General features: G+C 54.1%; 1 protein-coding gene and 1 long non-coding RNA gene across 2 annotated transcripts in view; both read right to left on the bottom strand.

Annotated features, from left to right (window-relative positions):
- Positions 1–11,952, bottom strand: part of CPNE5 (copine 5) — an 88,285-nt gene extending 76,333 nt beyond the window's left edge. The window contains exon 1 of the mRNA XM_040644674.1: positions 11,858–11,952. Within this exon, the coding sequence (XP_040500608.1) occupies positions 11,858–11,952 (95 nt within the window). The remainder of the gene's footprint in view (positions 1–11,857) is intronic.
- Positions 11,953–15,239: 3,287 nt separating this feature from the next.
- LOC103665442 lies at positions 15,240–22,182 on the bottom strand. The gene is made up of 2 exons (XR_569288.2): positions 21,331–22,182; positions 15,240–16,483 (listed from the first exon to the last, which is right to left on the bottom strand). It is a non-coding gene; the product is annotated as an uncharacterized LOC103665442 (long non-coding RNA).
- Positions 22,183–22,970: the final 788 nt, after the last annotated feature.

The following is a 22,970-nucleotide window of genomic DNA, read 5'->3' as shown; positions in this document are numbered from 1 at the left end:
CGCGGTGTCCGATCACGTTCAGGGCTGGCCCCTATACCTTCTCTTAGCTGCAAAGCCTGATGCCTGTGCCTGCGTTCACATCCCAGCTCTGGCCAAATGACTTGTCGTCCTGGTGCCTCAGTTTCGCCATCTGTGAAGTAGGGCCAGCACAGTTCCTCTCGTCAGGACTGCTCTGGAGCGCTTAGGCACAGCGAGGCTGGTCAGAGGGTCGGGCATCCCTGGCCCGGTGCCGAGCAGAGCAGTCACTCCCCTGCTGGGTGCTCAGGCTCGCTTGGTGAGAAAGGACACACGATGGGCAACACAAGCCACCTCCACTCTCACCTGTCCAAGGAAGCCCGCCCCAAGGCATACGCCCCCAGCACCCCATCGTGAGTCTGTGTTGAACCCCCGCTGGCTGACAGCAGCCCCGCTCACCCCAGCCTCAGGCTCCTCCTTGGCCTCCTGTCCTTTCCCCCATGCAGCTTTGAGGCCCTTCTGCCCCTTTGCCTAAGTCCCTGCATCCTACACCCCTCTCTGGTCCCCGACTTCACACTTGCCCCTCTCTGTGCCTCACCCCAAGTGTCTGTCCTAACTGAAGCCCCAGGGCCCGCCGAGCCTACTTTCATGGCCTTGATGATGGCTTCCCCCATGAGCAATGGGCCTCTTACTTCCTGAGACTCGCCCCTGTCTCTCCTTGTGAAAAGGCAGATTCTTGGGCCCCATGCCCAGGACCCGGTTTTGTAGGTCTGGACGAGGCCCTGGAAGTCATGTTTCAAGTAAATTCCCCACCATACACACCCACCTATACACCCACCCACACCCACACCCACATACATCGTGTTTCTGATGGCAGCTGTCCTGATACTACGTGTTGGCACACCGGGGCCTTGAGGGCCTCAGTTTCCCCCACTGCAACAACGTACACCCGCACAGCACTTGCAAGCTCTTCCATGACCTTCACCCCGTTGTGCTGAGGACTCCCGGGCTAAGAGACAGTGAGTGACTTGCCCACAGGCACACAGCCAGTGAGAAGCCGAGGGGGAGGAAACCAGGTCTTCTGTCCCGAAGCAGGGCCCCAACCACAGGGCACAGACACACCAGACCATAAGTGCTTTTTCTCCACTTTCTGTCTTAGGAGAGCTCAAAGAGAAATTTTTTCCAAAAGGCAAATGTATTTTTTCCCCAAAAGAGCATAAAACCCTTCAGCTGTCCGCACGGCTGCCTGGAGCTTAGCTTCTTTTGTTCCTTAAATCAAGGCCAGGAAACAAAGCCCAGGGCCCCTTTCCTCCCTGCTTTCCCCCAAGGAATCATTTTCAATTCAGTGGCAGCAAGAAAACAGCCATGCACTGGTGGTGAGGTCAGAAGTCTCCAGGGCCCCAGCAAAGGGAGAAAGCACTGGAAAGGTTACAAGAAGACCTCTTTGCTGGTGCTAAAGGAGGGAGCCTGAGGGTCCCACCCTCCCATTTGGAGGCTTAAAAGATTAGGGAGTAGAGGCTGGGACTCTCCCTTCAGAGAGAGGAGGAGATCTGGCTCTGCCCTCAGGAAGCCCCAGTTTGAGGGGAGCCACGGGCCTTCCCTCGGGGAACCCCAGTCTGAGGGGAGACACAGCCCTGCCCTCAGGGAGCCCTAGTCTGAGGGAAGAGACATAACTCTGTCCTCAGGGAGCCCCAGTCTGAGAAGAGACACAGCCCTGCCCTCAGGCAGCCCCAGTGTGAAGGGGGAGACACAGCTCTGCCCTCAGGGAGCCCCCAGTGTGAGGCCAAGACACAGTTGCTGGGTAAATTGACCATCACACATCCCTGGTTGTCTCTAAGCAAAGCCCATAAATGCTGCGTGGCTGCTCTGAGCGATGATTCCAGCTACAGCATAGGAGGAAACACATTAAGAGCACTCACCCTCAGCTTTCCCTGGACCAGGGGTCCCCATGGACGCCCTGGAGCTATAAGCAAAACGTGGCATTATTGGTACATATGGATGCATTCTTTTTGGAGAGCTGTCATCAGATTCCCAAAGAGGTTCATGAGGCTAGTAAGTGAAGAAAAGATGGTTCATCTTTTCCCAATAACCCTCCCTAAGCAGCCCTTCAATGTCTGACAAAAGGTGGGGGGCACTGAGAACAGATTTGGAGACTCACTTCTCAGTTCAAAACTCAGCTCTGCCCTTTACTAGGTGAATGACCTCACTTAAGCTCTCTGTGCCTCAGTATCCCCATTTGTAAAGTGGGCATAATCACAGTGCCTCTCTCCTAGGGGTTTTCTGAGAATTAATAGAGTTCAGATGGGCAAAACAAAAGAGCGTCTAGCATGTAGTAAGTTGCAATCTAGCGCCTGGCATTCAGTAAGTGCTCACTAATGGCCTGTGGAGAATGATGCCCCATGTTCTCCCCTCCCTGCCCCCTAAATGGGCTGGAGCTGGACCTGGAGCACCTGCATGCCCACCACTGCCCAATATGGCTGTCCGGCCTTCCTCAAGGAGAGCAGACTGGGGACAGGTGAGCCACCATCGGGCAGAAACAGGAATCTCCAGTAGGTCCCCAGAGATGCCTGGACCCCAAGAGCCTGTCAGCAACACCCTGTTTCTCCACAGAGCAATTCAACCTCAAACATCTGGCCAACGCCCCAGGTGGGCAAAGAGCGTGGGAGCAGGACGACAGTAATCCCAGATACAGTCCGCACCACGTCCTTCGCTGGGTACTTAATCTGTGACACCCCATTCACCCTCTGTATCGATGCCAGGAGGTAGACATCGCCTCGTTCTAGAGGCCAGGGAGCCGGGGCTGAAAGGTGCGCCCAGTGTCATCCAACTTGTGGGGGACCACACTGAGATTGACCTCTGAAGCCCAAACCCATCTAGAGGTGTCCATGGGGAGTGTCTGCATTTCCCCATCCGGGCCAGCAGTGCCCCCTCCATTCTCACTCTCCGGTGTCCTGCCCCCAGCCTCATCAGGGCTGCTCCCCAAGGAACGGCTGCAGAGAACTGGAGGGCCGTCTGTCCCCTCCTGCCCTGCTCTCCACCCAGACACGCAGAAGCAAAAGAAGAGGAGGGAGCTGGGGAGGAAAGGGATGTTGGCGCCCAGCTCCTGGCACTCGCCCATCTCCCCTTTCAGATCCCGCTCCTCACCCGCGAGCCCTGTCTCCCTGCCAAGCCACCTCACCGAGGTCTAAAAAGCAATTTGCATGTGGCTTAAAGAGCTCTCCTTCCTGGGGCTATTTGCATCATCATCATCATTATTATTATTAATTATTGCAATAATCGTCCCTCCCATGCTGCATGGCCGAAGGAAGACAGCGTGAGCTCTGGCCTCAGTTGCATCCACACTGGGATCCCCACGTGGCCACATGGTAGCGCTGTGACCCTGGACAAGCTACTTAACCTCAGTTTCCTCATCTGTCTACGAGGTCATGTACCTGCCTTCTGCCATTGCGAAAGCAATAGCTGAAAATAGAAATGCAGGAAGCATGTTGGATTCCTCTCTCCCTTATGCCCCCTCCTGTCCTATTCATCAAGTCTTAAAGGTTTCTCCTTCAAACACATTCCAAATCTGTCCACTCTTCCCCACGCCACCAGCACCATTGTCTCTCCCTTGGGTGCTGCAGTAGCTTCCTGCCTAGCAACGGGCTTCAACTCCTGCCTCTCCCCACCCTACCCCAAGAAAAGAAAAGAAAAGAAAAGAAAAGAAAAGAAAAGAAAAGAAAAGAAAAGAAAAGAAAAGAAAAGAAAAGAAAAGAAAAGAAAAGAAAAGAAAAGAAAAGAAAAGAAAAGAAAAGAAAAGAAAAGAAAAGAAAAGAAAAGAAAAGAAAAGAAAAGAAAAGAAAAGAAAAAGAAAGAAAGGAAAAGAAAAGAAAAGAAAAGAAAAGAAAAGAAAAGAAAAGAAAAGAAAAGAAAAGAAAAGAAACTGAATCAGATACCATTATTCGTGTTTAACAACCCGAACCCCCACGTGCTGTTAGAATATCAAGCTCCTTAGCATGGGTCACAAGGCCATGACCCGTACACCCCTCCACACCACTCCTCCCCCACCCCGTTTCCTCTCTAACCGCATTCTCCTTCCCTCCCCCATCTCACACTAGCTCCAGCCCCACTAGCCTCCCTGCAGTTTGGCAAGCATACCAAGGTCTTTTCTGCCATCGGGCCTTTGCACTTGCTGTTCTCCCTATCTGATCAGCTTCCCTACGGATCCTCCCCCAGCTGGCTTTCCCATCCTTTGGATCTCAGGTCAATGTCACCTACTTGTCCTGTCTAAAATGTCCCCAACAACCCCAAACTTATTTGCAGAGCACCTGTCTCTATCAGACATCATTGGCTTAATTTAAAAATTATATACTTGTTCTATTTCTCCCCCCACACCATTGTGAGTTTTATGACAGAGTCCGTGTATCTTGTTCACCACTATATCCTCGGCACTTCAAATTGTGGAGACTCTCAATAGCAATGAGGACCGGTATTAATTATCAACGGAATGAATGTATCAGAAGTGTTCGGTTATTGGTACCTATTATCATTATTAATTTTATTTAGCACATCCCAGTTCATATAAAACTTCACAAATATAACCTCTTTTGTCTTCGTAACAACCTTATAAAATGTGGATGGGACCAATATTTCCCCCCATTTTACAGATGGACAGACTGAGGCTGAAGACCTTTAATAACCTGGCCAAGATTTTAGACAGGGTAAGCCAGGAATCGCATTGACTTTCAGTGCCCTGCCCAGGATTCTTCAACGTTCAAAGGCATACAGCTCTCCTATTGGGACTTTCAGGCACTACGCTAGGCCATCAGAGGTGAGTGACAGTAGAGGACAGAGGCATCTTGCAATGTTTTGCTCAGGAATGTTTGCCAACTAATCACACTATGTTTTTTGGAGTTTTTTTCTTGCCTAGGAAACAGGAAGAGGGGCATTCAGGGATCCAGTTAAGCTGTGCTTGGAAAATCAGTCTCTGGTCATCTAACAGAGGCTGTCCACTGACCACAGGAAAATCTGAGGAGCTAGTCCTCAGAGACACCAAACTCTAGGCCCCTGGTACCCAGGGTACCCCAGGTAGCCCTCAGGTAGGCTACGGATCACTTTGAAAACCTCCTGTGGCAGAGGCCATGGATGTCCACTCAGCAAGCGTGCCTCACTCTCTTCCCGCTAACAGAATCGACATTGGTTCAGGTATCTGGTGAAAACGCTCGGAGTCTTAGAAGGTAGGTTCCTGTCCCCTGCTGCTATCACGTTAATTGTGTACCTCCTAAAATGCATATATTGAAACGCTCATCTCCAATGTGACAATATGTGGGGATGTTGCCTTTGGAAAGTAATTAGGATAATTTGAGGTCATGAGGGTGAGGCCTTCATGATGGGATTAGTGCCCTTATAAGAAAAGACACCAGAGAGCTTGCTCTCTCTTTCTCTGTCATATGAGAACACAGTGAGAAAGTGGCTATCTGAAGCCAGGAAGCGTCCACCCCAGAACCCAACTATGCTGACACCTTGATCTCAGACGTCCATCCTCGAGAACGGTGGGAAACAAATTTCTATTGTTTAAGCCACCCAGTCTATGGCTTTGTTACGGCAGCCCATGCTAACCAATATGTTAGCCTAGGCGTGGACATGAGACCCCGCTTCAGCCATTGAAATAGAAGGGGAAGTTGGGTGAGAGATTTGGGGAAAGACTGTGCTTTTCAGATAAAAAGAACTTGTCAAAGAGAGGGCTTTGGCCCTTTGTCTTGTTTCCTATCTTTGTTGTTACTGTTTTTCGTTTTTTGTTTTTTTAAAGATTTTATTTATTTATTTGATGGAGAGAGAGACAGCCAGCGAGAGAGGGAACACAAGCAGGGGGAGTGGGAGAGGAAGAAGCAGGCTCTCAGAGGAGCAGGGAGCCCAATGCAGGGCTCAATCCCAGGACTCTGGGATCACACCCTGAGCCGAAGGCAGACGCTTAAGGACTGAGCCACCCAGGGCCCCTGTTTGTTTTTTTTTTTAAAGATATTATTTATTTATTTATTTATTTATTTATTTGAGAGAGAGCATGAGTGGGGGGGACGGCAGTGCAGAGGGAGAAAGAGACTCCCCGCACCTGCTGAGCGGGGAGCCCAAAGCAGGGCTCAATTCCAGGACCCTGGAATTATGACCTGAGCCGAAAGCAGACACTTAACTGACTGAGCCACCCAGTCACCCTCCTTGCTTCCTATCTTTGGATGTGGTTGTGGTGCTTGGAACAGAGGCAGCCATTTTGTAAAAATGAGGCCCACCATTTGGGGTGACGGCAGAGTAGAAAGACAGCTGGGTCCTTGATAGCAAAGTGAGCTGACAAACCCACACTGAGATACCCTACCTCCAGACTCACTGTGATCTGAGAAAAATAAGTATATTTTGGGTTTGAGCCACTACTTGTGATATCTATAGCCAAAGCATTCCTAGCTGAACCTGACTCCTCCGTGCTCCAAAGCTTTCCAGCCTTAGTCCCCTTACCTCCTCCCCACCCTCTCTTCCCAATGGTAGGTCATCTCTAGCAATGGCCTTGGGTCTAAGCAGGGAGAACTGTGAGCTGGGAGAGGAGGGCTGGTAAGCTACCACCATACGGAATGCCATGGAAAGCTGGCTGCCATCCCACGACTCTGTGGTCTCTGCTCCCTGGGGATTTCTCCATTCTGGGTTTGCCTCCCAGAGCCAGATGCATCCCTGAGTAAGGAAGGCCTCTCCCATCCCTGGAGAGAGAACACCAACTCCTCGGTGACGGCTACTACCGTTGGTACCCAGGCCCCTACCATGACCCTCATGGAGACCCCAACCCCCAACCTCAAGAAGCCCTCAAGACTTTGAAGGCTGAAGAAACTGGATTTGGGGCCCTTTCTCCAAAATGTACTAACTGTAACCTTGGGCAGATCCCTTAGCCTCTCGGAGCTCTGATTTCCTAATCAGCAAAAACGGAAAATACTACTCCCTACCTTATAGGATTGCCATAAGGTTCAAGAGATACAGTAATTGTGGAAAGCAGAAATCTAAGATGGCCCCCAAGAGTCCTACCCTCCCACCCCCCGTGTACAAGCCTGCAGAATCCCCTCCCCTTGAGTGTGGCCGGGACCTGGCATTATGATGGATGCTCCTGTGGTTACTGTTACTTATAGAGGACCCTGCTTGGCCGACCCGGGAGCCTCTCCCGCTGGCTCTCAAGAAGGAAGCTGCCATGTTGTGAGAGGCCCACATGGCTAGGACCCGAGGGCCGCCTCTAGGAGCTGAGAACCATCCCGATCCAACAACCAGCAAGAAACCAGAACTTCAACCTCACAGCTGCGAAGAATTGGATTCTGCCAACCATCTAAATGAGTTTGGCTTGGGCCCCGAGCCTCAGATGAGATCACACCCCTTGCAGACACCTCGATTTCAGCCTGGGGGGACCCTGAGCAGAGAGGCCAGCTATGCTGTGCCTAAGCTTCTGACCTATAGAAACTGTGAGATTAGGAACGGCTGTTGCTTTAAGCCACTAGCTTTGTGGTGACCTGTTACGCGGAGATTGGAAATTAACATCATCATCTTAGTTTGAACCGAACTGCTAGTCGAGTAGGTCATAAACAGTTGAATACAGGCAACTGCATGTGGTTCAGCCTAATACAGACGTAAAGCGCCTGGCACGTGCTGAGCCCTCAGCAAATCCCGCTGTTTTCATCCCCCTGGCTCCGCCAAGGAGGGCCTTGGAGTATTCGGTGGCTGGATGGACCTCTTTTTCCTAGCACTGGCTTTGACAGCTGCCACGCTGCCCCCAGGCTCCTCCTTCCCCAGAGCTGCCCTCCTCATGCCTGTCAGAAGAAAGCATTCAGAGCCCATTCACAACCCCTTCTGAGAGGCCCAGGGCTCCTGAGCTAGGCCGCCTCTCAGGGCCCCAGGGGAGCAAATCGCCAACCTGAACAGACAGCAGAAATCATCTGGGGGCAGAGGCTGCAGCTGCCCACCAGCCCCGCCCACTGGCAGGGACAGGACAGCTGCTTGAGAGATCCCAGCAGGGCCAAGCAACTGCCCGCCTCTGGACCCTCCCCTCCTCGACTTCCGGATGGGTCTCAGGAGCCCCACCATGTGAAACTATGCATCCCTTCTTCCAGCAGGACCCCGTGGAAGTGCAAAGGTTTCCTGTTACATAAAAAATGCAAATCACTCTTTCTAAGCATCACGCTGCTGGTCCCGATCCCTGCACAGAGAGACCTGAAAAATAGTGCGGATTTTGGGGGAATGGGACGCTGGATAGCTGAGTTTTGACTGGGTCTGGCAGGGAGGCTAACAGTCTGGAAAGGTCTGGAACAGACCATCCGAGGAAGGAGAAGCTTGCGGCTCACATTTTCTACAATGACTGCTGCTGTGTGGTTCTACAAACCATCTACCCTACTCACCCCCAAAACAACCCCTCAGAATCTCTGAATGTACACAATATATCAGATACATCGCAGTAAAGCTGGAGGGGAGGGGCGAATGAGAATCTCTAGATGGATCAGGTCTCCAGGACCCACACAAACGCTGGGACCCAAATAGAAAGACAGACTTTTTAAATTTACTTTCAAGTGTCGAATAATAGGCAAATAAATTACCATTCATGGATGATTCCACTTCATCCTTATAGCTGTGGTAAGAATTAGTGCGCATCTTTCACAGATGAGGAAACTGAGGCACGGGTTAAGTAGTTTATGCAGTGTCATGAGGACAGGGCTGGGATTTGAACCAGGTAGACAGGTCCCACAGCTCATGTTCTTAACCATTGAGCCAAACAACCAGAAGCTTTACAGTATTTGACCCTGAATTTACCAAAGTTGGTAAAAACCACTGTGTGGGAGTGGACTAGAGATCAGCCCAAGAGACACTCTACCCAAGGCGGGGACCCAAATATATCATCCCACAGTGTCATGTGCCTTTAGCGGAGGTTTGGGAGGCCTCTGCGGTGGTCCTGCGTGGGGCTCAGACGTGCCCCTCCACCAGGCAGCTGTGCTCAGCTACGCGTGCCCTCAGATAGGCACGGAGGGGGTTGCGCCTTCTCCTAGGCAAGTGCAGACAGGCTCCTGGGGCTGCAGGGCGTGGCAGGGAACTTCCCAAGGAGCAGAGTAGAGCGGGAAGGTAACTGGCTCCCAGAAATGCTAGTTTCCAGTTACCCGAAGTGTTGGCCCCCTCAACACCAGCTGCCCATTCTAAAGCCCCCTGGAGTTCTCGCCCCACCAACCCCTCTGCCCGCCTTACTATTCCCTGCCCACCAGAAGGCGCCTCTTGGATTCTCAGGGCAGGGTATCCCTTAGCCTCTTCCCCTGGGACCCTGTCAGAGCCGACATGGGACACAGTGGAGGAAGGCTTATGACCATGGAGGGTAGAATATGCGGGAGAAAGCCATTCTGTGCAGCCCTCCCTCCTCCCTATGCTCCTCTTCGCCCCTCCTCCCCCTTTTCCTTTTCTCTCTCTCTCATTCTCTCTCTCTTCTAGAAACTAGATAGTTGGACCTGGTTGAGGCAAAGACATAGATTTACAATTTCAAGCCCACCCGGACTGTTTTCTTGCCCCCTCTCTGTTCCAGGTGACTCCCACCTCCTCATTCTTCCTACCAAAACCCACTCCCCTCCCCCCTGGCTTTCAGGAGACCACCCGAGCCAGGCCCTCCTCAGGCTGCTGGATCACGTCCCTTGAGAGGGAAGAGATACCAGGGTTGATCCCAAACTACACTCCCAGGCACCCAGATGCATCCCTAGGTACTTCTTAGGCAGAAGGTTTGAGTCCTTTGGACACCTCCGCTTTCAGAGAGCGAGCAGGGGGGGCCAAGAGCTACCGCCTTCCAGGAATCATGGTGGCCGCGTAGCGAGCACCTACTACGTGCCAAGCGAGTGCCGAGGAGTGTGATGTGTGCTCCACGATCCTCTACTCCTGGAAGTTGAGTCCTCCCACAGTGTTTGTCGAGTATCTGCTACATGCCAACCACTCTAAGCGTGTGAGCTCCCTCAGCAAGTAAGAGTTCTCGGATACACGTTCATTGCGTGCCCTTGACAAATGGGGGCGACGGAGGCTAAAAGTTTGCCCCAAAGGGTGCAGCAGCATCCATTTCAAGGTGTCGGACTCCAAAGTCCCCGTGCCATGGGCTCTCTGACTCCTCTCCTCTCCCTGCAGTGGAGGGTTCACGGGTGGGAGCCAGGGTGGGGATCCCTGCCCTCAAGTGCTTATCCAGTTGCTTTGGGGGAGGAGGATTGAAGTCGACACACCTGACATGTGTTCAGAGGTTGAGCGCTCAGTCTGTGAGTGACCCCCTGGCCCAGGGTGGGGCCCAGAAGACACAGAAAACTCAGGACCCAAAAGACACAGAAGACAGTGTGATTCAGGCTGGGTGTGTCATGGGTGAGAGGGATGGCTGGAAGTGGGGGTGAGACTAGGTTTTCCAGGATGGGGGACACAAACCGGCAGAGATGAAGGAGGGGTGAAATCGGGATGGGGAATCGGCTGTTCAGAGCTCAGCGGTGACAAGGAGCCAGAGACAGCTCTGACACAAGCCTGACGAGCTGGGAGGGAGCGTCAGGCGCAGGGACGCAGGGACGTGTGCTCTGCAGGGGAGGGAAGGCAGGCCGTGGCAACTGTCGATGGCTGAGGAGGTGAGACTGGAGCTAACGGGCCATCAGGAATCTCCCAACAGCGCAATGGCAAGATGCAAACGGTGTCAGGAGACAATTCTGATAGTGATGTGCGGGACCATGGCGGAGACACGTGGGAGCTATCACGGGGACCCAGGAAGGGCCCAGCATGGGGGGGCTTGTGTTCCACCTTACCAGCCCTCACTTCCACACACCCTCAAATCCCCTCAGTCCCTCCCCTTCTCACACATCAGCCCAGTTCCCCTGGCTCTGTCTACACCCCCCCCACACACACACATACACCAGTGCCACAACTTTGGAAAAGAGGGTTGGGAGGCCATGAGGGTGAGTGAAGGGTCTGACCAGAGAGGGACATGGACAAAAATGGGTGGGCAGTTTGGAACAAGGGCACGGCCAGGACTAGGGAAATGCTGTTGGTCATATGGGGCGGGAGGAATGGCATCTCCAGCCAGGCAGTGACCCTAGGCCAGTCCTAGGCCATGACTGCACTAGAGAAAAATCCCCTTTCTCCCCTGGCACCCCCTTACTGCTTGGGGCAGCCTTCTCAGAAGAAACTGGGGGAGATACCTGTGTGACATGACTGAGGATTTGGGGGTGGTAAGCCCACAAAAACACACCTCCCCTGCTGGACTCTAAAATCCCACATTCAGCACTCTAGTCCCTCTGGCTTAAGATCTTGTATCTAAGTTATTGTTTTTTTAATGCTGCCTCTTGAAGTTGTTATCAGCTATCCACAGCTCAGTATGAGTGAATCAATCTGATCCTTTCCACGAGTCAGTTTTGCTGCTGGAGGTGAAGAAAAGCTTTAAATCCTGGGGTCTAGGGCAGTGGGTGGGCGGGGAGGAGAGGAGGGTGTTGGGGCAAAGGGACAGGGAGAAGAGGAGAGAAGGGCACAGAAGGCAGAAGCTGGGTATGCCTGGGAAGAAGGATGGGGCAAATCCCTCACTGCTCCATTTGGGGAGGAGTTGATCAGAAATAGCCTGGGATAGCCTTTCACTACCTCCTTCTCCTTCCTCGGGCGCCCAGACCCCTGTTCCTGTGCCTGCATTTCTCCTCTCGGCAACAGCCTGGAGTGCAAACTTTCCGCGATACGACCCCAAGCCTGCCTTCCCGTTCCGCCGTCACCACCCAGGGCTGGGCAGGGGCTCCCGCTGGACAAGCAAGGGGGCGTCCTGGAGGCAAGGACACTCGGAAAGGGGGCGCGCGAGGGTAGAGAGTCGGCGCGGCCGGGGCCGCGGGGCTCCGGGTCCAGGGGCGGGGCAGGGGGACCCGGCCAGCGGGCGGCTCACCTGCAGGACACGGTGATCTCCACCTTGGTGGCCGGGATGCTGCCCGCCAAGGAGTCGAACTCGCTCAGCGACGCCATGTCCTCGGGCTGCTCCATCGCCCACCGCGCCCCCCACCCCCAATTAGTCAATCCCTGCGCGATTCACGCCTCCTCCAAAGCGGCTGAAACCCTGGGCTCTCCCCCAACTCCGGAGCCGGCGCTGGGCGGCAAAGGGAGGAGAGAGGAGCGCAAAGAGGGGGCGTGGGAAGTGAGAGAGGGAAGGGGGGCGGAGGGAGCGGGGGCCGCGGATAGAGGAGGGGGTGCGGGTGACGCGACGAGGAGGCTGGGGGGCCAGCAGAGAGGGGCAAGGTGCCCAGAGAGCTGGGGCGCCGCGGAGAGATGCGGAGGGGCGCGGGGAGAGGGCACCGGTAGGGACGCGCGGAGTCGTGGAGCCGGGTGTGGGGAGAGGGGCGTGCAGCTTCGGGTGGGGACCGAAGGGCTGCGGGAGAGGGGAGAGGGGCGTGGGGGGCCGGATCCGGCGCGGGCGGCGTGGGTGGCCGGACGCCTGCAGCGCGGAGCCCGGAGCGCCGGGGCTGCGCCGCCCCTCGCTGGCTCTTGGCGCGGGCGGCAGCGGGGCCGGGGACCCGGCTGGGAGCGCCACCTCCTCGGCTCGGGCTCCGGCTCCGGGGCGCCCGGGCTGCGGGAAAATCAAAACTGCCCGAAGCCGCCGCCTCCCGCCAGCCGGGGCGGGCTGCGTGCGGGGTCGGCGAGTGCCGGAGGGGGCGCCCGCAGGGGCCGGGGCGGGGCCGCGGGCGGGGTCTGCGCACGGGTGTGAGTGTGTCCGTGTGAGCGTGAGTCTCTGTGTGTGCGTGTGTGTGCGCGCGTGGCGGGCGTGGGGACGCGGCTCCAGATGCTGGGAGCCTGAGGGGTGACAGCCAGAGACGGTGCGGGCCGTGCGCGTCTCTCTCTGTGCCCACCGTCCCCCGCCCCCCCCCCAGGGGTTTCCGACTGGAACCGGGAGAGGGTTTTGCGAACCGCGGGGCGTCTGTTTGAGAAGGGTCTGTGCTCGGCTAGGTGGGAGTGACGTGCGCAAAAGAGACATCACTCCCCCCAAGAGGCTTGGGGGCTCTTTGCTGAGGGTGCGCCCCACTGGAGGGGGGGCGTCAGTCTATAAACAGAATCACATCTCTTCGACAGGGGTGTGGGGGCCACCCCAGTGCCCGGAGGGGCCTCCTCGGTTTCCCAGGGAGGAGCGTTAGGCCTCGGCGGGATCTGAGCCTGGGTGCTCCTCCATCCTCCTCGGGCTCCCGCCCGGCCTGGCCACCCCGAGTCAGCCACCTAAGCCACACGTCAGCTCCGTCCCCATCCCCAGCCTGTCGTGACCACACAGCTGAGCCAGCCCCTGGGGTCCAGAAGCTTCCTCCAGCAGACTGAGAGGGTGGCAGGAGCTCCCTGGGCTCCTATCCAACCAGCACCGAGTAGGCAGGAGCCTGGCGTGTGCGGGGCTCTGATCCCTGCCCTGGGAGCGAGGGGACAGTTGAGGCACCTCTCAGGCGCCCCCCACTCCGGAAGCAAGCCCTTCATGGCCTCAGGGCGGGACAGGCCCCACCCTGCCTCAGCACGGCCCTTCCAGACCCGGGGTCGCCGCGCTGTGGCGTCTCCTGGGGGCTGCACGCAAAGACTCGTCCCCAGAAAATCCCCCGCAGCCCCTCCTCAGCCTCAGTGCAAGCTTTGCTGAGATGGAGCCCCCTTTTCTGCGCCCACCGCCCGACGCCGGGGGAGGGACCCCGGAGGCCAACAGCCTGAGGCTGAACCCGGAAAAGCCACGCCCTCTGGGCCATGCCTCTGGCCGCTGGGCCATAACAGGCGCGTTGAGATGCTGTTTGAAGTCAATTCCCGGAACATCAGAAACAGCCAGAGTCAAAGATGAATATAAGAACACATTCCTTGGCCTAGGTGAAGTGTTTCCCATGTACCCACGGCTAGGGTTCGGCTGGACTCCTTCTGCTACCTGGCACTGACACCAAGGGGGCAGAGGCGCTGGGATTCCCATGGCAGTGGGGGCACGCCTGGGTCTGAAAGCCCCACGCTTGGGCTGGACCTGTGGCCCTATCTCCCCAGAGAATAATTTCCGGCCTCCTTTCCTGAGAAATGCAATACTGGGCTTGGGATTTCTATGCCCTCCACCCTTCCACCCCCACATACCTCTCCTAGACAATGTTCCAAACATACTTGTGAAATGTTACCCATTCATTCCACCAGTATTTACTGAGGACCTACTATGTGCCTGGTCTACTGCTAGAGCCACTTCAGAAACTTCTTGATACCCACCATTCTATTTTCAAAGAGCCTACCCCTGCCTAGACACCATGCTTACTTTTTTTAAAGATATTATTCCCATAAAATTCACCATTTTAAAGTGTGCAATTCAATGGTTTTAGTAAATCTCACAAGGACCATATATGACTTTACATTCTCAAAATAATTATAGGTGTGAGGCATTACAATCTGCATGTAATAAATAAGGAAGCTAGTGGCCAGAGAGGCTAAGGAATGTGCCCATGAACACCCAGGTGGGAACTGGCAGAGAATTTGAACCCTGGTCGTGGGGACCCAAGTTTGACTGCCTTTTGGGATGGGACCAGATGACGGTCTTAAAAACCATCTATGAAATCAGGCACCCACTCCCAACCATAGGGAGCCATCGCGGGTTGTTCAGCAGGTGAGTAGTGAGACTGAAGCTCTATCATGTTATCTTGTAATGTGACAGCATCTGGGAGAGCAACCCCAGGGCCTCTTTCTAGAAGGATTCTCTACTTGTCTGTTTCTCTCCATTCCCTCTCACTCATTGCATTGCCACTGCTGGGTCTTTGGCAAAACGTTGTCTTGGGTACCTGCTCTGTGCCAGGTGCTGTCCCAGGCTCCGAGAATAAAGAGGCAAAAAAGACTTTGTCCCCAAAAAGTCCGCAACCTAGTAGGGGCCCCAGGACATGTAGTTGGATAAGCCACAGTGCGGCATGAGGGGTGCTGTTGAGGTAGGTATAAAGGCCCTGGGAACGGAAAAGAGTGGCCAACAGTTCTGCCTCAGGAGTGGAAACAAGGCAGGGTCAGGGGAAACTGCAAAAAGAGGTGATCTGGGGGTGCCTGGGGGGCATAGTCGGTTAAGCGTCTGACTCTTGATTTCAGCTCAGGTCATGATCTCAGGGTCATGAGATTGAGCCCCGCATCAGACTCCGTGCTGGGCGTGGAGCCTGCTTAAGATTCCTTCCCTCTCTCTCTGCCCCCCCTTCCCTCCACAAGCGTGCTCTCTCTCTCTCTCTCTCTCTAAAAAAAGGTGATCTTGAGAAGGGCACTGAAGATGATGTCTGTTTGGTTCCCCCAGAAGCAGACCCTGAGAGTAAGATGGGAATGTGAGTAGTTTATTTGGGGGATGAAGGGAACACCACGTGGGGAGTACGGAGGTAAGACAGGCAAGTAGGCAACCCGGGTGGTTTATCAAGCCGGTTATCACTGGGCAGCTGGGGCTCATTCCCACGGAGGAGCTCCGGCAGACTAGGAAGAACATGCCTCAGACTCAGTCCGCCAGAGGGGTGAGGGAGCAGGGCTGTGTATACACCAAGTTGTGGTCAGTCATTGGCTCAGTGGCTGACGACGGTGGTTTTGCGGCGGTGTGGCTAGAGCACAGGGTGAAGCGGAGGCCGTAGAACGCGAGGCCAGGAGGTGAGGGGCCATGATGCGAGGCCTCCTCCAGGCGTAGGAGCTTTTCAGAAGGGGACACCGAAGGACGGGTGGTCTGGAAGACTCCCCTCGGCTACATGGCCAAAAGAGTGAACCCCAGAACACAAAGCTTGCTGATCAGGCCCAGGCCAAAAGGCTCCCAGTCCTTGCTCACGTGAGTTGCCGGTGGTTCAAAAGCAGCCAGTGGGCGTGCCATTTGATGGGTCATTTCTCCTTCGAGGGATCGGCTAGTGCCGAGTTGCCGAGGTCACCTGCAACGCTCAGGCAAGCCAGCAGGTGCTGCGGACGTGTTGTCTGGGCCTGGCAGCCAGATCAGAACCGACCATGGCCCTGGCCCACCCGGCCACGTAACCAGCGCTCGTCCTTCTGATTAAGAACTGCGAGCACGGAATGGGCCATGCCCAGATGATCTGGAATAATCAGCATCAGCGCTTTGCCTTTGCCATCCAAGACTGCAAACACGCTCTCATCTGACCTAATCCGTGGTGTTAATGACGGCAGAGCAATTTCGAGAGGCAACTTGCAGCATTGATAAGGAGAGGAAAAGCACCACGGGGCTTAGGAGGCAGAGATCCTCACAGAGGAGCCAGCTGCTGCCCACCCTCTCAAGACACTTCGTGGAAACGCTGCCCTCAGATCTGCCTGGGTCAGACTCGTGATGGTAGGAGAAAAGGGACACAGAAGAGCAGAAGAAGGACTGCGTGGGACAGGGCAGTGGGGGCTGCCCATACTGCACCTTAGAATAAACTAGAAAAATGTGTTCTTTCCTCTGGGTAAATGAAACTCTGAGCCAGACAGGGCACATGCATGGCTCGTTGAGTAGAGTGTGGGCTGGCGTTGAGCCTCCACTTACTCGCTTGGCTGGGTGTCCTTGTGCAGTTAATACCCTCCACCACCGTACATGGCAGCCCTGGAGAGAAAAGGAAAGATAGAGGGCGTGATAGAAACCTGAAACCACCATGGCAGTAAGGAGGTGGGAGAGACATAGTGTCTGATTCCATCCATTAATAGAAATGCTAGAAGGGGCTTGGTTGGAGACCATCTAGTTAAACCCCTTCTTTTACTAAGAAGCTTAGTGAGGGAAAATGATGCACTCAAGGTCACCTGAACTCTTCCTCTGATAATAAACTCCCATAACAGCAAGGTCAGGTACCCAAGAACAGTGAGGACCTGCCTGCGAAGGTGCGGGGAGAAGCCACGTTCTGTTGGGGTAGAGGAAGAAGCCACAGTCGGCCACGGCTCTCCACACCTCCAAGCCCCATTCCTCCCTGGGGGTGGTGGGCTTCCAGCCAGATGCCCTACCATCCCACCCAGAGCCCCACACTGCCCCGCCCTTCCGCTTTCCCCAGATCACAGCGCCAGCTAGCTGGGGCTGTGTGTCATTGGGGCAAAGAGAAGCCCCAGGGCTCTTCTGTGCCAGCCCTGCAGCCTTTCCTGGCCTAGGATCCACCCCTCCCACCCCTCCCTGCGGCCCAGCGGGCACTCGCTTCTTCTCTCTCCTCTTTTGCTCCCTTCCTCCTTCCAGCCACTCAGGCTTTTCCAAGTGAGGGGAGCCTCCCCCCCCCATACAGTCTAGCCATTGGAATCTTGCCAGCAGTGTGGGGTCCACTTGAGACCAAAGTCAGGTTGTGGCGCTTCTCTGCTGGAGATCCTCCCCTGCCTCACATCTCGCTCTGGGCTAAGAGGACTTGCTGGGCTCTGGGCTCTGTCCCCTTCCCTTCCTGTGACCTCTCTGACTTCATCTCATCTTTCTCTTCACCTCACTGACCCCATGCCAGCCGTACTGACCTCCTCATTGGCCCTGCAACTCCTGTCTCAGGACCTTTGTACTTGCTGTTCCCTCAGCCCAGTCCCTCAGTTCTGGGCCCAAATGTCCTCTCTGCATGAAACCTTTCCTGGTCACACTTCCTAACACGTGCCTCATTACTCTCATCCCCCGACCTGCTTTATTGTCCCTTATAGTATTACCCTTGTCTGTGTCCCACGAGGATGTAAGTTCTATGCAGGCAAGGGCTTGGCCTTGTTCACTGCTGCATTCCCACCCCTAAGACAGGGCCTGGCACATCTCGGGTGTTCAACTTGTCAAACGACTCAATGAAAGGTCCATCCACCCCTTCCCTCTGAAACACCGGCTCATTCAGAAGGACCCTCGGCCTCCACCTACCAGTCCCAAACAGGGCCTGACTCTTCCCCACCACACACATCTCATCCAGCCTTCCATCCAGCAGACACGTATTGAGCGTCTGTAACGAACTCGGTAGTTTGACAATCATCGGGCTGAAAATCTCTGGGCTCCTTGGCCGGTACCACGGAAAGCAGAAGGGATTTTTATGTATTGTTTTTTACCAAGAACCTGCCATCGAACAGGCATCAGCAGGGAGACTGTAACATGTCACACGTTTACTCCTCACGCCACGTCCGTGCTGCTGTTGGCCCACATACTCCTCTGTGCCAACCCAGCTGCACAGACTACATGTGCTAGTTCGTCACCAGGATACAGAGACGAGGGAGACCCAGGCTCCTCGGAAGCTGGCCAGTGAGGTTGGAGCACTCACTTGGAATTCGTGTTCTAGAAATCTGTAGAATAATGGGCATTATCTGCTCCCTTTTACAGAGAAGGAAACTGAGGTCTGAAGTAGTTCCATCCCTTAACTTGCCCAAGCTCACACCAGTTAGCGATGGCAGGATGCGGACCCAGGGCTGTGTGGGTCCAAAGCCCCTGTCCTTGCCCAACACCGTGCAGCTTCCTTCCAGGCCTCGTTCAGGGCCTCACCAGGAGCCTCAGCGGCTGCCAACATGACCCAGGTCCCGGCCCTTCACTGGTCTGCACCATATGATCTGTGCTGGGGCCTTGACCCTTCCGCTTCTCACTTTCGCTGTCACGAAGACATAGTGACATCATAGTCTGTCACCCTCCCCCTATAGTTAACCCAGTATTTAGCTCGGTATTGTTAGTTATGATATTAGAAAGCTCAGTGCTGCTGCCTTTAAAGATAATTCAACTTACCTAGACTTTACAGATCTGGAAACTGAGTTCTACAGAGAAGAGATTCGCCCGAGGTTGTCCTGCCAATAGGCAGTAACTAGAGATAAAAACTAACAGAAGCTCTGACTAGAATCAGTCTCGGGAATCTTCTCTCCTTGGCTCCTTCAAGAAGAGATGGGTCCCCTTGACTTTCTGTTGATCAATAAACACAGATGTGCCATGTCTGGGCCTTCCACAATAAAAGCCAAGGGGATTGGCCACCTCCCCACCCCCACCACCAGGCTTTTATGCCCAACCAGAACCAGCCACACCTGGCTGCCCCTGGCCTTTCCTCCTGCCATTTTCTCTCAGCCAAAATCTTCCCCATCTTTCAGGTCCTAGAGCTTCCAAGAAGTTAGGAGTGGATTCTCCTAACCTGACCGAGTTTCTCCTTCCACTGAACTTCCAAAACTCTTTTCTTAGGTGGATTTTTTCCCCTCCTCTCCCCACTAGCAAGGGGTGTGCCCTGCAGGCCTTGGACCTTGGTCCTCCATAGCCTGGCGTTTCCCGGGCCTCAGCCTCCCTCTTTCTTTTCACTGGACTTAATTGCATTTGAATACATTACTGCCCGTCAGCCAGTCTGCTCCTGGGCCTCCTGAACCCTCTCTCCACTTGATGTAAGCCCATTTCCTCTTGTTTGACCATCTTGGGAAATGGAGGGTGAGTCCTCACATTTCTTCACAAGCTTAAAAGCAAAACTGTGTCCCTCCCTGAAGTCCCGGCCTCCCACCAACATGCTTGTCACGTTCCTGAGTGGCATGCTCAAGCCCAGGTGAGGGACAGAACAGCTGGCTTTGTACCTGGGTGGCCTCCATTCCCGGAAGCCCCTCTCAGGTCTCCCCTGCTCTGTTGCTATGAGGGTCTGCCTCTGCCACAGGCCTCTCTGCCCCTCCCTACCTCAGGCTGGTGGGCTCAGGGCTACGGTGTCACCCAAGCCCTCAGATTCTGTCACATTGCTCCTTAGCATCTCCCCCGGCTGTACCTGTAATGGGACGGCCTGAAAAGCCACTGAGGATGAAACACTTTTTTTTAAGGCCTAAATGAATTGTCATGCCAAGGTGCCTGCGTTTGCCTGCCTGGCTGCCGAAGAAAACTGAAACATGCACAAAATGCCACGAGGCTGGGTTTGTGTGGAATCTCAAGTCCCCGTGGCCCTCCCCCGGAGCTGGCCTGCTTGCACCTCCAGCTGTCTGCCACGATTCGCCTGGGTTTTATTAACTCTGGGCCCTGCCCTGGAAGAAGAGCTCATCAGACACACTTCACATCTTGCCTCCTCCACCCCTGGCTAAGAAAAGTTGCCCTGATGACGGGAAGCATGTGTTCCCCAGTTCTCTGATAATTCTATCAGGAGCCGGGGGGAGGCTCAGGTGTCAGGCTCCCGGAGCGGCTGCTGACAGCGTCTGAGCTGCCTGCGTGCCCGCCTGGGGGCCAGAGGCGGGCTGCCCGCTTCTCCCTTTGCGCTGTGACCTTGAGCCCCTCGTTGCATTTCTGCTTGGGAATAATTCCCATACTACCCTCCCCTCCAAGTTGGTATGAGATTCTGATTAGATGAGGATGTGCTGGGAGCTACTAGGGAAGAAAAATACCATCATCAAACCACTGAGGTGTAGACCGGAGCGGGGTTAGTCCTCAGTCTACAGATGGAGGCTGGGGGAAGCTGCCATGGTCACACAGTCACCTGGTTTGAAAACTAGTTTCCATGGTTTTTTTTTGAGGGGAAGGAGGAGGGTGCAGAGGCAGAAACCTAACCTATGGGAGTTTAGGGTACGGCAGAGGGAGAGAGCAGACCCCCAGCTTGCAGCTCAGCCCTGCCGAGGCCCAGCCAACTGAGTGGGGCCTTCACCCACGAAATGGATGCATCCGTGAATGGGGCATGATGACGCCTTGTTCACAGGCCTTCAGAGAGAGTCAATGGAATAATACGTGGAAAGCATCTGGCACCTGGTATGTTCCCCAAACACAAGTTCCTTCCTGACTCGTTTTATCTTAAAACAGCATCACAAATGCTTTCAAGAAGGGAGGCACAAAGAGAACATTTTCTCTGAGCCGAATGTTGCCGAAAACACAATTGTGAACCTTGGATTCCCTTTCCTTTGGGGGCTTTTCTTATACAGTGAATCTGAAATGGCCATTTTCCCTGTCAGCGTAATGAGGAAGTAGAAATATTGCTTCTCCCTCCTCCCCCGCTGCTTCTGCCACACAAGAGCTTCCTCACAGGTACACGTGGGCCGGCAGCTTTTAATGGGGCTGCGGCTAGAGCCTCATGGAGAGGAGAGTGATTTCTGTGAGATTCACTGAGTTGTGAGGCTAATACAGGTATGATCCAATAAACACACTGATGAGGGTCATTTGTGTCCCCCCCCCACCTTCCCTCCTGCTGTGCCCCCACAGGCCTGGTTCAGGCTGCTGGGAAGGAGCTTAGAGACAGCTAAGCCTGGAGCCTCCCCAGCCAGCTCTGCCTGGGGACACCCCAGGATGCAACAGTCAGATTGGACAGGCCACCCTGCAAGGCAAGAGATTCAAGTTATAAGCCCTGCCCTGCCACCAGATCATTCTCCTTTCCCATACGTCATCTTCCTCCCCTGTATGCCAAAAGTGGAGATAAAAGCGCTGAACTTGGGATCAGAAGTTCCCAAGCTCAAGTCCTAGCCCCTCGCCTTTCACTAGCCATGCAACCCTGGACCGGATATCCTGTTCATTCATTCACTCTGTAAAGGCTTTGTGCTACTTACCTTCAGTCTCCAGTTTGCTCCTCTGCAAATGGGCATACAAATGCCAACCTTAGAGACTGAGTTGGGGGATTAAGAGAAAAATACAAATAAGAAGCTTCCACGGAACATGGAACAAGGGCAACAATAACTTTTCATTTTAAGCTTCCTTCTGTCGACTTTCTGGCTCTATAAAAATATTTGCTATTGCTGGGTGTCAAGTAGGGGCTCTGAGATTACTTGTTGAATGAATTCAGCCGTAAAACAGAATATTAAGCAGCTAACCGGGAGCTGGCTCTTTATAATGAGGCAGGCTACAGAACCAGGCCCTGCGGTTACAAGGCCTCCATCAATCCTGCCAGACAAAAAGGGCTTCTCCTCCATCTAGACAGGAACCAGGGTTGGTCAGCATGTACCAATGGACAGACTTACTGCCAGGCTGACATTTCAATTCTGGCCCCTTGCAGTCTGAATAGTTGCTGGTTTTCCAAATCCAAGGGGTGGCAGGCCTGGCTTAGTAACATCCTGAGAGGCAATGGTAGGCCTCTCCTTCTGAAGCAGCTGCAAGGCTAAACTGTATTCACAGTGGCCTCTAGTGGCAAACTTCAGAACAGTGTGCTAAGTGGAAACTTGGCAACTGAAGGAATCTTCTCAGAACGACCTAGATCCAGAAATTTAGGGCTAAGGGCCTGGTTCTAATCTTCCCTGACGAATAAGGAAACCAAGTTTCAGAGGTAAAGTGCTTCACCAGAGGTCACACAAAAGTCACACCTGTCCCTGCAAACTTTGCCCCAAACTGGCCAGCTGTGGTTTCAGGTGCAGTTATAGGGATCGTGAATTACCCATTCGGAAGAACAAAGGAGGAGCCAATTTCTAAAACCCAGCCAACCTTAGAGTGAGATCCTAACATGTTTTCTTCCCCTGCACTTTGCTTCTGTCTTATCCGTAAAAGAACGTTGCTGGAAAACCCCTATTCTGGTATTTACCTCGAGTAGTAACCTACTCTATAGGCGATGAGGCTCCAAGGCCATGGAGCCTTCTTCGTAGGCAGTAAACTCTGCCACTCAAACAAATGTGCTTTTCAATGTTTCCTCCTCCACACGTTGCAAGAATGTGGTGCCAGAAGGGGCCACAGTGACGGCTCAGATTGGCTCGAGGATCTGGGGGTAGGAATCATTTCCCTTATGTGGGGAAAGCTATTTTGACATATTCTGGAGACACAAATCCAAAAATAAATCAGGCTGAGGACTTCCAGAGGGCTTAGTGGAAAGGCTTTGCTGCCATACCAGCTAAAGCCTAGGTTTGGAGACGGGGTAAGGCTACGTCAGCAAATGGATCTTTATCTTTTCCTGACAGAGAACAATTTTAAATTTGATTCATTCAGCAATAACCTCAAAGAATTGCATAAGGTGCTGAAGGGGCTCCCGGTGGGGAACAAGACAAGGGCCGTGCTCTCAGAGGCTAGCCCAGTGGGAGGGAGAAGCTGTACACGGTCAGGGTGTGGATAAGGGTGGGATGAAGAGGCAGGAGAGGTGTGTGGTGGCTTCAAGGGCCACTGGGAGTACCACGAGCTGTTTTCTAAATGCAGCTGCTTGTTCTAGAAACCTGTTCTAGCTCATTAAATCCTCACAATAACCCGATGAGGCCAGGACCATGATCTTCAT

The sequence above is a fragment of the Ursus maritimus genome, unplaced genomic scaffold (genome assembly GCF_017311325.1).
Source record: "Ursus maritimus isolate PB19 unplaced genomic scaffold, ASM1731132v1 scaffold_30, whole genome shotgun sequence".
Classification (NCBI taxonomy): Eukaryota; Metazoa; Chordata; class Mammalia; order Carnivora; family Ursidae; genus Ursus; species Ursus maritimus.
The sequence above is the reverse complement of the archived record's forward strand: the minus strand, read 5'-3'. Positions and strand labels throughout refer to the sequence as shown.